We start from the raw sequence: 13,911 nt of genomic DNA on the forward strand, positions 1-13,911 counted from the left end.
TACTGTCCCAGTAATCCAGCCTCTGCTCAGCAGGCTTCCAGCGCAGGCTAGGCCCAAACTCACTGCTCACTAATAGCTGCCCTCAGCTGGTCGTGACAAGCTGAGTAAAGGTTGGCTGCTTCTTTCCTTCTTTTTGATAGTTTTTGATACAGAGTTCTGGGACAACCCAGGATAACTCTGAACTCCGGATCCACCCGTCTCACCTTCTAATGCTGGGATACAGGGGGGAGCCCCTCTCCCAGCTCATATTTAATTTTATTTCTGTCTGGTTGGTTGGTTTTGGGTTTTTTGCTATGTAGCTCTAGCTGTTCTGGACTCTGCTATGTAAACCAGGCTGGCCTAAAACTCAAAGAGATTTGCCCATCTTTGCCTCCTGAGTGCAAGGATTAAAGGTATGTGCTACAACAGCTGGCTATTTCAGTTATACAATGGTGGAAAGATAATCTGGGTAGTTATTTGCACTGAAATTTGTCACTTCCTTGACAGGACAAAGGAACCTCCCAAAGGTGCCAGAACAGCATTCTCCACAAGTGTGGAAGAGCGCGAGGCTGTCCGTGGTTCCTGAGATGATGGAGGGCGGTGTGGGGTGGTGACTGGCAGGCAGGAGGCAACAGAACGGATCGTGAGACTGTCAGATTAGTTCTTATTCACTTGTACTCCATAAGGTGCAGATGTGCGGTGCAGATGTGCGGTGCAGATGTGCAGTGCAGATGTGAGGTGCGGTGCATCCCATCCTCACAGCCCATGGCATGTGACTGTCCTGATGGAGGTGCGCGGCCACCACGCCTCACTCTCCAGAGGTTAGCAGGGCTGGCGGGAAGGATACAGAAATGGGCAGAGCTCACAGCTCACAGCCACCTGGCCCTCTCAGGGCTGAGCCTCCACAAGCAGTCAGCACACGCCAATTAGGTTAGGACAAGGATTTGCTGAGGGCTAAGAGCAGCTCACAGAATCCCTGACAGACAGGGGAGACAGACCTGCAGGCTAAGGCTCCACAATCAAGCCCCTAAAACAAACACACTTTACAGGAGGACTGCCAAGGTGGTTGTCGCTTCATGGATGTGCCAGGAAGCAGCCAAACAAAAGCCAGAGAGACAGCCAAATCAGGGAGCAGACACGAAGCTGCATCTCCTTAAAACTGGTGCCACCAAACAGACAGGCCAGCTGCCCTCTAAGCCCCCTGGCTTCAGTCCTGTGGCGAGGGTAGCCTATGCAGGGGTTTACACTAGAGCCTCAAGTCTCCCACGGAAGCTCAGCTGCACCCAACACAAAGTCTGGAAAGCACTCTGGCCTTCCTGTCCCTCACACCACAGGGATGAGAATGGAAGAGGAGTTGGTGTCTCCAACTGGAAGCTGAGAAGACCACGCCTAAGTGTCAACATACATGAGCCTCAGTCACTGTCACCGGGACCCTATCCCAGCAGATCTGTAGCACTGGGGCGGGGACGTCCTATTTCTGACAGGCGGCTGGCCAATGCCCAGGATGCTAGCCCACCCACACCACACCCACATCCACACCCACGAGCTGTGGGGTGACAGCTGCAGAGCAGTGACACGCACCTTGGATGCCCATACTCAGGCAGACCTGAGTTCAAGGCCAGCTTTGTATACAAAACAAGTTTCAGGACAGTCCGGGCTGTTGTAAAAGAAACTCCCCCGTTGCAGAAAAGCCAAAACCCACCAAACCTTTTATTGATTGGTCTCTTCTTTTATTATTTATTTACTATTCTGCTTATTTGTGAGGCAGAGACCTGCCTGCCTTTGTCTCCTGAGTGATATGATTAAAGTGTTTATTTGAGACAGGGTCTTGATATGGAATCTATCTGTCTTGGAACTCAATGCACTGTGTAAATCAAGCTACCCTGAAACTTACAGTGATCCCCCTGCCTCTGCTCCCAGTGCTGGGGTTACAGGCATAAAACATTACATTGGCTGATAACTCTCGAGACTCTCAAGCCAAGCTACACAGACAGGCCCTGTGAGGCAGGCAGCCGCCCCGAGGCAAACGGGCAGACCCTGTGCCTGCAGAGGGTGAGGTGGGACAGTGAGGGTCAGGGTCAGGCTGCAACCATACAGAGACAGCCAGACAACAGCCAAAGGACAGGACGAGGGAGACTGAGGGGGCACAGCCACTGCCCACAGGAGTCACGGTCCCGTATGGCAGGGCAAGAGGGACAGAGCGCCAAGAACACTGGGTAAGAGGCTCACGGGGCAGGCAGGGCCCTGCGGCTGTTTGGTCCAGAGGCTCCTGTAGCCCAGGCTGCCTCTACTTCACTCTGCTGCTAAGGACATTCGACCTCTGATCCTCCTGACTCCACTTCTTAGTGCTGGACTTACAGGTCTGTAGCGAGATCCCAGGTCATATAATGCTGGGGTCGGGAATGCAAGGTCACCATTGTACAGACTGAGCAGCTGAAGCCCAGCCATAGCCCAGCCCCACCCTGCCCTGCCCCGCCCCGCGACCACTAAGGTGAATCCTGGCCCAGCCTCCTGCTACTTTCCGTGTCTGTAGGATCGGGGTTAACTCCTCTAGAACAGACAAATACATTTAAAAAAGCACTATGTGTGCCAAGGAAGCCCGCGCCGCGCTCCTCACAGCCCTCGCCGAGGCCGCACTGGAGGAGCTGATTCCCGCCCGCAGCTGGGGAGCGGCCCGCTCCTTCCCTTGCCTCACTCTCTCCTCAGACCGTGAGCTCCTTCTTTCAGAGAGAATTCCTGGAGCCTGACCGTGGGCCTCACACACATTAGGAAAGGGCTCTCCCACTCACTGAGCCACATCCCAGCCCTCCAGTGACCGTGTGACTTCTAGAGTGTTCCGTTGCTGCACCATCTCACTGGCCACGGTGACGGGCACGGAAGCCACGGCCTCACCCTCTGCCATGTAGTGAGCTCGAGCTTCCCCAAGCAGCTGCCCCCTCTTGGCACTGACATTCGATCTGTGACAAGTAGCAGAGGTGACGCTGGAGGAGAGCACGCGTCGTCAGAGTCCTGACAGGTGTCACTAGACACCATCACTACTGACAGCCTTCCTCCTGCAGGGAATGGGGACAAACTCACTGCAGGGGCCGGGACAGGGGCCACAGCCCTGCAGGCCAGGCCTTCAGCACCTACCTCCTCACACACTTCCCGGACGGCGGCCACACTCGGCTCCTCCTCGGGCTCCATGCCTCCTCCAGGGACAATCCATCGGTCTGGATGGCGGCTACTGCTCACAAGCAGCACCTGAAGTCAGAGGTCACAGGGAGGTCACATTCAGGACGATAGCCACGAATCCGTCCACACAGAGTAAGGGCCCCAGTAACCAAGCCCCAGCTCCTGTTTATTCCTCCAAATAACTACGAGGTCGCGCTGATGCTGGGAGCAGTGGGCACTGCACCCAGGACATGCCAAGGGCACCTTCTGGGAATGCCCCTCCACTGTCTGTCTGTCTGTCTGACCTCCTCTTCCATCCACTCCTTTTCCCTAAATGCCTCAGAACACACAGCTGATCAGGTAACACATAAGACAGGAGGGACTAAGAGGCCTGGAAGAATGGGGAGGGGACCAGGAGTGAGGCGGCCCACTGTGGACGCTACCACAGGCCACACAGTGTTGGCCGGCAGCACACACCCCTCCGCTATTCTAGTGCTGCTCTAGGCAGCTGGTGAGTGGAGTTCTTTTTATTTACTTTATGTTTGGACTGCTAGCACCGGATGTGCACGGAGTGTGTGTCGTGTGCATGAAGAGGATGCTGGGGTCCTGACAGCTCGAACTATAGATGGCTGTGAGCTGCCATGGGCGTGCCAATCAAACCCGGCCCTCAGGAAGAACAGCCAATGCTCCTAACTGCTGAGTCTAGACTTCAGACTATGATGATACTCTATAATGTATACTATAAATTTAAAAACGGGAGTCAGCCAGGCCGTGGTGGCGCACGCCTGTAGTCCCAGCACTCTGGGAGGCAGAGGCAGGCGGATTTCTGAGTTCGAGGCCAGCCTGGTCTACAGAGTGAGTTCCAGGACAGCTAGGGTTACACAGAGAAACCCTGTCTCGAAAAACCCAAATCCAAAAAACAAAAACAAAACAAACAAACAAAACAAAAAAACAAAACCCAGAGTCTCACGATGCCGCTGACCTGCTGGCCTGGGAACCTTACCCTCTCGTCTCCACTCCTGTGTGCTAAGATTATGTGTGAGAGCCGTCATGCCCAGCCAGAATTTAACTCCGAATGTTGATTGAGAAATGGGACGATAAGCCAGGCCGTGGTGGCATACACCTGTAGTCCCAACACTTGGGAGGCAGAGGCAGGCGGATTTCTGAGTTCGAGGCCAGCCTGGTCTACAGAGTGAGTTCTAGGTCAGACAGGGCTACACAGAGAAACCCTGTCTCCAAAACCAAAACCAAAAAAAAAAAAAAAAAAAAAAAAAAGAAAAGAAAAAGAAAAAAAAAAAGAAAAGAAAAGAAAAAAGAAAAAAAGAAATGGGAAGATGGGGCTGGAGAGACGGCTCAGCGGTTAAGAGCACTGACTGCTCTTCCAGAGGTCCTGAGTTCAATTCCCATCAAGCACAACCATCTGTAATAAGATCTGATGCCCTCTTCTGGTGTGTCTGAAGACAATGACAGTATACTCATATAATAAATAAATAAATCTTTAAAAAAAAAAAAAAGAAGTTCACCCTTGGTGACACAGGGAGCTGGAGGCCGGCCTGGCCTGGGCTACAAGACAGCTTGTTTCAACACCACCTCACCCCAGCCAAAAAAAAGAAAAAAAAAGAAAAGAAAAGACATTATTAGCAAAGGAGATTCCAGACAGAATACTCAAGTCTCTAGATCTATAGCTTCAATCCTGCCTGGGGATTACAGACTTATAATCTGGATGTGAAACAGAGCCAGGAGGCCGTGACTGTTTGGGAGCACATGTTTAAAGCTCCCCACATTTTGCCTGGGACAACGTAAATGTTTAAAAGGTGGACCCTCCCAGTGAAGGCCCAGGGCATAAAATACAAACCAACTTCAAAGACGGCGGCGCACGCCTGTAACTCTAGTTCTCAGGAGACTGAAGTACACTGATTTCAAATTTGAAGGCAACATGAACTATACACACAGTTCCATACCAGCCTCGGGCAAACATACTAAGACTGTGTCTCAATCAATCAATCAGAGAGAGCCAAAGGGGCGCACTGACAGAAAGGGGCTGACTCGGGAAATGTCGTCATCTAGGTTCTCAGAGGACGCTGCAGCCGGGCGGGGCCCAGCGGACCTCTCCAGCTGATGGAGCTCACATGGTGTGAGTCTGCAGGATTAAGACAGGACAGTAAGGCTCATGCTGTGGCTTAAAAGAAAAAAGGCCAGGCTATGCACTGCGGGGTTAGATCTCCTTCAGGGTCTAGAGTGAGGTGTGAACATTATCGCTACGTCACAGCGGGAGCTGAGGCTGCGGTGGATGCTGGTGGATGCCTCAATCAGGAAGTCTGCTGAGGACAGAAGTTGCAGCCCCAAGTGAAGCTGCTCCAGCTACACAGGCTGCAAACGTCAAGGCGGAGGGGGCGGGACCACCCACACACCCCGACGCTGGACCCAGAACTTCGGGGTCCAATCTTCCAGTCACAGTGCCGCTGCTGGCTCCACCGGCAATGCTCACTGTCACACACTGGAAATCTATGACATTCTGTGTTTCATCTCCCAGAGCCTCAAGAGGCCCCCTCGCCTGCACCTCGCTGTTTTGCTTTGTTTTAAGCCCTCGGGGATCAAGCCATGAAGGGAACATCTCTACTACAGAGCTACATCTTCCAGCTGAGAGTGGACTTTAGAACAGTTAAGCCGGGCGGTGGTGGCGCGCGCCTTTAATTCCAGCACTTGAGAGGCAGGGGCAGGCAGGCGGATTTCTGAGTTCGAGGCCAGCCTGGTCTACAGAGTGAGTTCCAGGACAGCCAGGACTACACAGAGAAACCCTGTCTCAAAAATAAATAAATAAATAAAAAATAAAAGAACAACAACAAAACAAAAACAAACAAACAAAAGAACAGTTAAGCCCTGAGACTATTCAGGAGGAACTACACTCATTTGCATTATAGAGATGGCTATGCAGAGCCTTTGGGGAGCATGGGCAAAACACAGTTCGAGTCTGAAATGCCTGCCCTGGGATCATGCTCGGTCCCTGGTCCCTGGCCTTGTATTACTGTATTAATGACTGGGAGGGCCTTTAGGTTCCAAGTGGGGCCTGGCCTTCAGCAGTAACTCACAAAGGACAGACAGGTCTTTCAAGCTCTAACCTGTCTCTACTTCCTGTATTCTCAGCTTCCTGGGTCATGGTGTGTGAGAGCCAACAGTCCTCACCAAACAGCCCCTGCTCCACCTGCTGTGACAGCCCATGATCTCTCTGAAACCACCAACCAAGTCAACTTTCCCTCCCAGGAGCTCTTTCTTCAGGCTGTGAACTGAGGCTGCCCTCAGCAGAGTTCACTAAGTCTGGGCTCCTCCAGGACCACACACCACCAGTCCCAGCAGCGGGCAGGCAGAGGCAGGCAGACCTCTGAGCTTGAAGCCACGGCTACTGGTACCAAGTTGACCCTGCTCAGTGCGCTCCTCACCTGCTGGCATTTAAACACTCCTGCCAGAGGCTGGCATCGGTAAAGAGACCCCAAACGCTCAACCAGCCAAAGGGAAGGAAACGGGCAGATTTACCCACGAGACCGCAGTACTGAAACACAACTACCCTGTGTGCCAGCTAAGACTGAGAGAAGGAAGCCGGCCTGTCACTCCGGGGAAGGGGCATGTTCAGCAGCTGTGGGAGATCAGGGCATCTTGGCAGTGCGATAGGGCCCCAGAATAGATGCATTCAGTACACGCACGGGAGAGGTCTGAGTGGCGCGTATTTTTAGTAATGGCATACTTACGATTTTACATGTCCATGTGAAAACTAATCCACCCAAGAGCCTTCAGAAACGACTGCTGCTCCTGCACATTCTCAGAGCCCCGCCCAGCGACTCTGACAGCAGCACCCTGTAACCTACTTCAGTGGACGTCAGGAATGAAGGAGGAGAGGGCTGGCACAGAACAGTGAAGTGCCCACGCTCAACAAGCCTGGGGATCCACAGGGAAGGCCGGACCTGTGCAGGGTCCAGCTTCTCTCAGACAGCAGGATGGAAGAGAGGCAGTAAAACTGACTGCAGCAGTGTTTCACAAGAAAGAGCAAAACTGCACACTAAGGCGCACACACCACAAATATACGTGCACAGACAATAATAATGATAATGGTAATAATAACAACAATAGTAATAATAATAACAATAGTATTGACTCTGGAAACTTCTCCCCTAACTGGCCTAGAACTTGAGGTGCAGACAGGCTAGACCCAAACTGACAAAGATCCCCCGCCTCTGCCTCCGAGCACAGGGATTTAAGGTGTGCCCTACCATGCCTGGTCCGATAAATAAATAAATAAATACCAGGGGGAAAGTGAAGCAGGGGGGCTGGGGAGATGGTTCAGCAGTTAAGAGGTCCTGAGTTCAAATCCCAGCAACCACATGGTGACTCACAACCATCTGTAATGAGATCTGATGCCCTCTTCTGGTGTCTGAGGACAGCAACAGTGTTCTCGTATAGAAAAAAATTAGTAAAATTTTTTTAAAAAGTGAAGCAGGATGACAACCACATCTCCAATTACGGTAGGTATTGTTTGGTTTGGTTTGGTTTGGTTCTTCGAGACGAGGCTTCTCAGAGCAGCCTTTGCTATAGAGAGGACATGCTGGTCTGAAGCTGAGCTCCGCCTGCCTCTGCCCCGAGCGAGTGCTGACACCAAGGAGCGCATGCTGCACCGCCAGAGTCATGCCTCGACTTGAAGGGACTTACCAAGTCCTTGCTGTCTTCCAGCAACTACACCTGCTTGTTCCTTAGCACCACACAATCCCCAAGTCACTTTCAGTATCCCCAACAGGCCACTAAGTTGTTTCCCTTCTGTACATATAAATTTCCCGTTATTTTGCTCACGCTTGCCCCCCCCCCCCCCCAGCTATGGGCACTCGCTGGGAAGCCAACTCTGCCTCTCTGGAGGAGCTGGGAGCTCCTAACTGATCCCCATCTTGCTGTGTACGTGAGTCACTGTGTGTGTGCCTGGAGCCTGTGGGACACCAAAGGGGGCATCAGACCCTGGACCGTGTCTGTGGGGGACTGCAACCCACCATGGGGCCGGGAAACAAACCCAGGTCCTCGGCAAGAGCAGCACACGCCGGTGAGCACCGAGCCACTCTGCCTTCACAGTCACGGCCGAGCCTCGGCCACTCTGTACGGCAGGCTTTGGCTGGAATGTAAGCTTCAGCAGAGACCCTGACTCGACCCTGTGACATGGATGAGCCTGGAAGCCGACACTGCACGCAGGAAGCCGACACTGCACGCAGGAGGCCGACACTGCACGCAGGAAGCCGACTCTGCACGCAGGAAGCCGACTCTGCAGCAGGAAGTCGACACTGCACGCAGGAAGCCGACTCTGCAGCAGGAAGTCGACTCTGCACGCAGGAGGCCGACACTGCACGCAGGAAGCCGACACTGCACGCAGGAAGCCGACACTGCACGCAGGAAGCCGACACTGCACGCAGGAAGCCGACTCTGCACGCAGGAAGCCGACACTGCACGCAGGAAGCCGACACTGCACGCAGGAAGCCGACACTGCACGCAGGAAGCCGACACTGCACGCAGGAAGCCGACTCTGCAGCAGGAAGCCGACACTGCACGCAGGAAGCCGACACTGCACGCAGGAAGCCGACACTGCACGCAGGAAGCCGACTCTGCAAGCAGGAAGCCCGCTGGGAAATCCAAGTAGCCTAATTCCACCACTGAGAGGAATCTCTAGCTGTCAAATTCAAAGAGAAAGGCACAGCCCAGGGCTCTGAAGTTAAGGAGTGGGGACTCCCTGAGAGTACATGGTCCTCCGTGGGACACAGTGGTGTGCCCTACAGCTGGGGGATGTCTGCTACAGAACTGTGTGGCTGTGATCAATGCTGCAGAGCTCTGACAATAAAAACTTTACATTGTGTATATTTTGCACAATTTTAAAATATTTTAAGCCGGAAGATGGTGGTGCACACCTTTAATTCCAGCACTTGGGAGGCAGAGGCAAGGTGGATTTCTGAGTTCAAGGCCAGCCTGGTCTACAGAGTGAGTTCCAGGACAGCCAGAGCTACACAGAGAAACCATGTCTCGAAAAAACAAAAAAACATTTTAAATAAAACAGGAAATTTGTACTGTTGTGCTTTACCAAATAAAAAGATGAAAAATAAGTATGACCTCGAATGGCCAGCCAGCTAGTTTTAAACTGCCTACCAAGTGTGAGGCCCTCACCTGCACTCGGCACCATGAAAACAAATACACTGCGCAAGCAACAGGACAAAGCCAACTGCACTGTGTTTGGCTGTATTTGCTGAGCTCCAGCTCTACAGGACCCAGCACCCCAGCCCATCCGCCAGCGGTGCTGGGGCTCCATACTGACCCACTGACGAAAACCTGACCAACGACTCACCGCAAGGAGCATTTGCGTGGTAAGTTGTCTGGGCAAAAGGGTTTGCGGTGTGACGCGGGGAACAGTGAACAGATAGGAGATAAAATGCAGAGACAGAGAAGCGGTGGGGCATAGGGCGTAGGGCGGTGCGTGGGCTGGGGGGGCGGTGCATGGGTGGAGCTGCAGGCCCACAGCTGGGGGTGGGGAGGATGGCAGCAGCAGCCTGGAGCGTGAGTGGATCCGCCCCCAGTCAGCTTGTTTCCCTGGCTCTGAACAGCGACAAGATGTTCAAGAAGAAAAATGGTCCATTTATTGGAGTACACCTCCTCAAAAGACCTCCACAGTCTGACCCTCGCTCGGCAGGGAACCCTGCTGGTACCAGCGGCCGCACTGCCACTGGAGACCAGGGGATGCTCACAGTCCCATGTGCAAGCCTAGGACTCGGACCGTGAAGGGCAAAGAAGTTATTTCTGCCGCACTATCGAAGGCTGCAGACGCACAGCCAAGAAAGATGAATGTAAAGGGATTTTGGGAACTCCAACCTCCACCCACTCCAATCCCCCAAAACTGGACAGCTTCGCAAGAAAGCCGTCAAGGATGACTCCGCCAACACAGCCCTGGCAGGCAGGAGCACAGGTGGAGGGCTGGGTCTCCAGGGCACGGACACTGGGGTTCAGGCGTGCTCCAGCGAGCATACGAACAGCATCTAATGGACTTGCTTTCCTCTATTATAATCTTAGTGGGGGGAGGCCGTGGGAGGGGCGGGTGTGTGAGGACTAGGGGGTATGTGCATACGGGTGCATGATGTGAGGTTTGAAATAATCAATAAAAATAGTCCGTTAAGAGACTGTGACCCAGAGAGCCCTGTGTGTCGCAGTCTCGCACTCTGCGCCCACTCTGTACTTCTTCCCACTGAGTCGCTCGGAGAACCCAGGGGCTGCTTTTCTGCAGGGCCACACAGAAGGGCAGTTCGCCTAATTACCACACCCTGCAGCAGGCCTATGAACACATCTACTAAATGCTCCTGGTCTGGCCTTTTTCTAAACAAAGCCACCTCGGTCTGTGACAGTGTTTCTGAGCTTGGTTGTCTGCACGCAAAGCCTTGGCTTTTTTGTTCAGAACCCAACAAGAAGCCGATGCTTAAAAACCAATCACTGCCTCGTGAGGTAGTGCACACCTTCAGTTCTAGCAATGGGAAGGCAGAAGTAGCTGCAGCTCTGAGTTCTAGGCCAGCATGGTCCACAGAGAAGCCCAGGATAGCCAGGGCTATCTCAAAACAAAACAAATAGTTGTTGAAGAATCTATGACTGGCTAAGACTCCCAAAAGAAACCTTAATATGCTAATATTAGGCTGGGAGATGGCTCAAATGGACACAGCCTTGACCATGTAAGCCTGAAGACCTGAATTTAAGCTCTAAGACATGCCCCCCCCCAAAGGAAACGAAGGAAAAAAAGGAAGACTAGAAAAAAGAAAAGGGGGGAAGCACCGTTAGGCTGGAAAGGAGGCTCAGCAGCCGAGAGTCCTGGCTGCTCGCTCTTCCGGGGACCCAGGTTCTATTCCCAGCGCCCACATGACAGCTGACAACTGTCTGCAACTGCAGTTCCAGGGGATCCAATGCCCTCTTCAGGCCTCTGCAAGCACCAGGTATGCAGAGGAGACAGCTGGGGCTCCCAGACTATCCAGTCTTGCCTCACTGGTGCATTCCAGGCCAGTGGGAGACCTGGTCTTTAAAAAAGAAAAAAACAAACAAAAGGTAGGCTAGAGAGATGGTTTAGTGAATTAACTATGTACCTCAACAACATGAGGTACAAAATTTGGAATCCCAAAACCCACATTTAAAAAGTTACATAGGGGCTGGAGAGATGGCTCAGTGGTTAGGAGCACTGACTGCTCTTCCAGAGGTCCTGAGTTCAATTCCCAGCACCCACATGGTGGCTCACGATCATCTGTAATGGGGTCTGGTGCCCTCTTCTGGCCTGCAGATGTATGTGCAGTTAGAGCACTCATACATAAAGTAACAAATCTTAGCAGGGCACCTGTAATCCCGGCAGGCTTACAGTAAGAGGAGGCATAGGCAGGAGAATCCCTGGAGGCTGGCGGACCAGGAAGCCTGGTGCGCATGCTCATCAAGAGACCCCGCCTCAAAACAAGTTGGAAGGTGAGGGAGGACACTCAGGATGAGTGTGCACCCACACACCCCGCGGGGAGTTCTCAAGCAGTACAGCAAACCTGCACTGTTACCTCAACCAACGCCCTTGCTGGAAGGTCACCACCCAACACACACACACACACACACTAGTGGAGAAGCGGCTGTTGTTCCACTAAAGGGAGACAGAGGTGCTCACTGGCTCTTCTAGACAACCGGATGGGCACGGTGCAATGCTGCAGTTGGTTCTTGTACAGAGCAGCTGGGGGCAGTTCTGCGAGCTGGCGAGTGGAGTGTCCGTGCAGCTGCAGGCACTCAGCACGGGGGACAGAATCGGGAGAGCAGATGCCCCGGGGTCACACGATCACTCTCAACTGGAGGTCACCTGAGAGGTACTTTGTGGAAAAGTAGTCAGGTGCACATCAGTCGGAGAGCAGTGTCTGCTATGTCAGAGACCCCAGTTCCATACTGGACACCTCACAACTAGGAGATCCCACACCTCTCATCTCCATGGACCTTATATATATATAAAAGCCAGGCATAGTGGCACACACCTAATCCCAGCACTTGGGAGGCAGAGGTGGGTAGATCTGAAAACAGATCAGAACCAAAATAAAACTGGGGGCTGGAGAGATGGCTCAGTGGTTAAGAGCACTGACTTCTCTTTCAAAGGTCCTGAGTTCAAATCCCAGCAACCACATGGTGGCTCACAACCATCCATAATGAGATCTGACACCCTCTTCTGGAGTGTCTGAAGACAGATACAGTGTACTCACATACAGTAAATAAATAAATCTTTAAAAATAATAAACAAAATAAAACAAAAAACAATGCAGTTTGTTTCTTTTTTTTATTTTTATTTTTATTTTTTTTTTGGATTTTGGGGTTTGGTTTTGAGACAGGTTTTCTCTGTATAGCCCTGGCTGTCCTGGAACTCACTCTGTAGATCAGGCTGGCCTCGAACTCAGAAATCCGCCTGCCCCTGCCTCCCAAGTGCTGGGATTACAGGAGTGTGCCACCACCGCCCGGCTCTTGTTTCTTTTTTTTAAAGACAGGTCTTCTGTGTAGCCCTGGCTGTCCTGGACCTTGTTCTGCAGATTACGCCGGCCTTGAACTCAGAGATCTTCCTGCCTCTGCCTCTTCTTCCCAAGAGCTGGGAGTAAAGGTGTGCAACACCACAGCCACACTATTTTTTTAACGTCTACTAATGATCTGAGCCTAGCATTTCAGTGGTTAGAGCACATGCCCGGCCTGCATAAGCCCCTCCGTTCAATGCCCAGCACTGAGGGGACAGTCCACTACCACTGTTCCATGTCTTCAAAGAGCATATACAGTTGCTAAAAAATCCTACAAAACAAGTCTGCCATACCCAACAGCTACTGAGGAGAGGCTGCAACACAGGAACAACTTCTGAGATTGTTTTTGGTTTTCTACTGGGGGAAAAAAATCTATACCAGGTCCTCTCTGACATCATTAACAACAGCCTCAATCAGTAAACCATACCGCTGTGTAGGTGATATCTGATACTGTCTCTCAGCACACACTGCACATGGACCCAATGAAAACAAGATTTCTTTCCAGCATTGAGGGAAAGAGGCAGAAAGTGTACAATAGTTATTTTTGTTTGTTTTTGTTTTGTTTTCTTGGATTTGGTTTCTTCGAGATAGGGTTTCTCTGTGTAGCCCTGGCTGTCCTGGAACTCACTCTGTAGACCAGGCTGGCCTCGAACTCAGAAATCCACCTGCCTCTACCTCTCAGAGTGCTGGGATTACACTGGGCCACTACCACCCGGCCTTGTTTGTTTTTTTAATCCCTCTGAGGAAGGGTGTCTTTGTTGGGCTTCCTTTCTGTGAACAGACACCATAACCATGGCAACTCCTATTATAAAGGATAACATTTAACTGGGGCTGGCTTACGGGCTCAGGGTCCGAGGCAGGAAGCATGACAGCATACAGCAGACATGGTGATGGGGGAGCTGAGACTTCTACATCTCGATCCAAAGTCAGCAGGAGGGGACTGTGTGACACCCTGGGCACTGCTTGAGCATGAGAGCCCTGGAAGCCCGCCCACAAATGACACACTTCCTCCAACAAGGCCACACCTCCTGGTAAGTGCCAATCCATGAGGGCCTAACATTCAAGCCCATGAATCTATGGGGCCATTCCTTTTCAAACCCCCACACCCAGCTGGCCTTGAACTCATGATCCTGCCACCACAGCCTCCCAGGTATGAGGACTAGAGGTCTATACCCACCAGGTCAACGTGGTAAACAGAATGGGAACTTTATGGTTT

The 13,911-nt window shown here is 52.2% G+C and overlaps 1 protein-coding gene across 1 annotated transcript in view; it reads right to left on the reverse strand.

Annotated features, from left to right (window-relative positions):
• Nudt3 (nudix hydrolase 3) overlaps nt 1-13,911 on the reverse strand; it is a 41,676-nt gene that overhangs the window by 13,126 nt on the left and 14,639 nt on the right. The window contains exon 2 of the mRNA XM_052162925.1: nt 3,112-3,222. Coding sequence (XP_052018885.1) covers nt 3,112-3,222 — 111 coding nt within the window. The remainder of the gene's footprint in view (nt 1-3,111; nt 3,223-13,911) is intronic.

The sequence above is a fragment of the Apodemus sylvaticus genome, chromosome 19 (genome assembly GCF_947179515.1).
Source record: "Apodemus sylvaticus chromosome 19, mApoSyl1.1, whole genome shotgun sequence".
NCBI classification, from domain to species: domain Eukaryota; kingdom Metazoa; phylum Chordata; class Mammalia; order Rodentia; family Muridae; genus Apodemus; species Apodemus sylvaticus.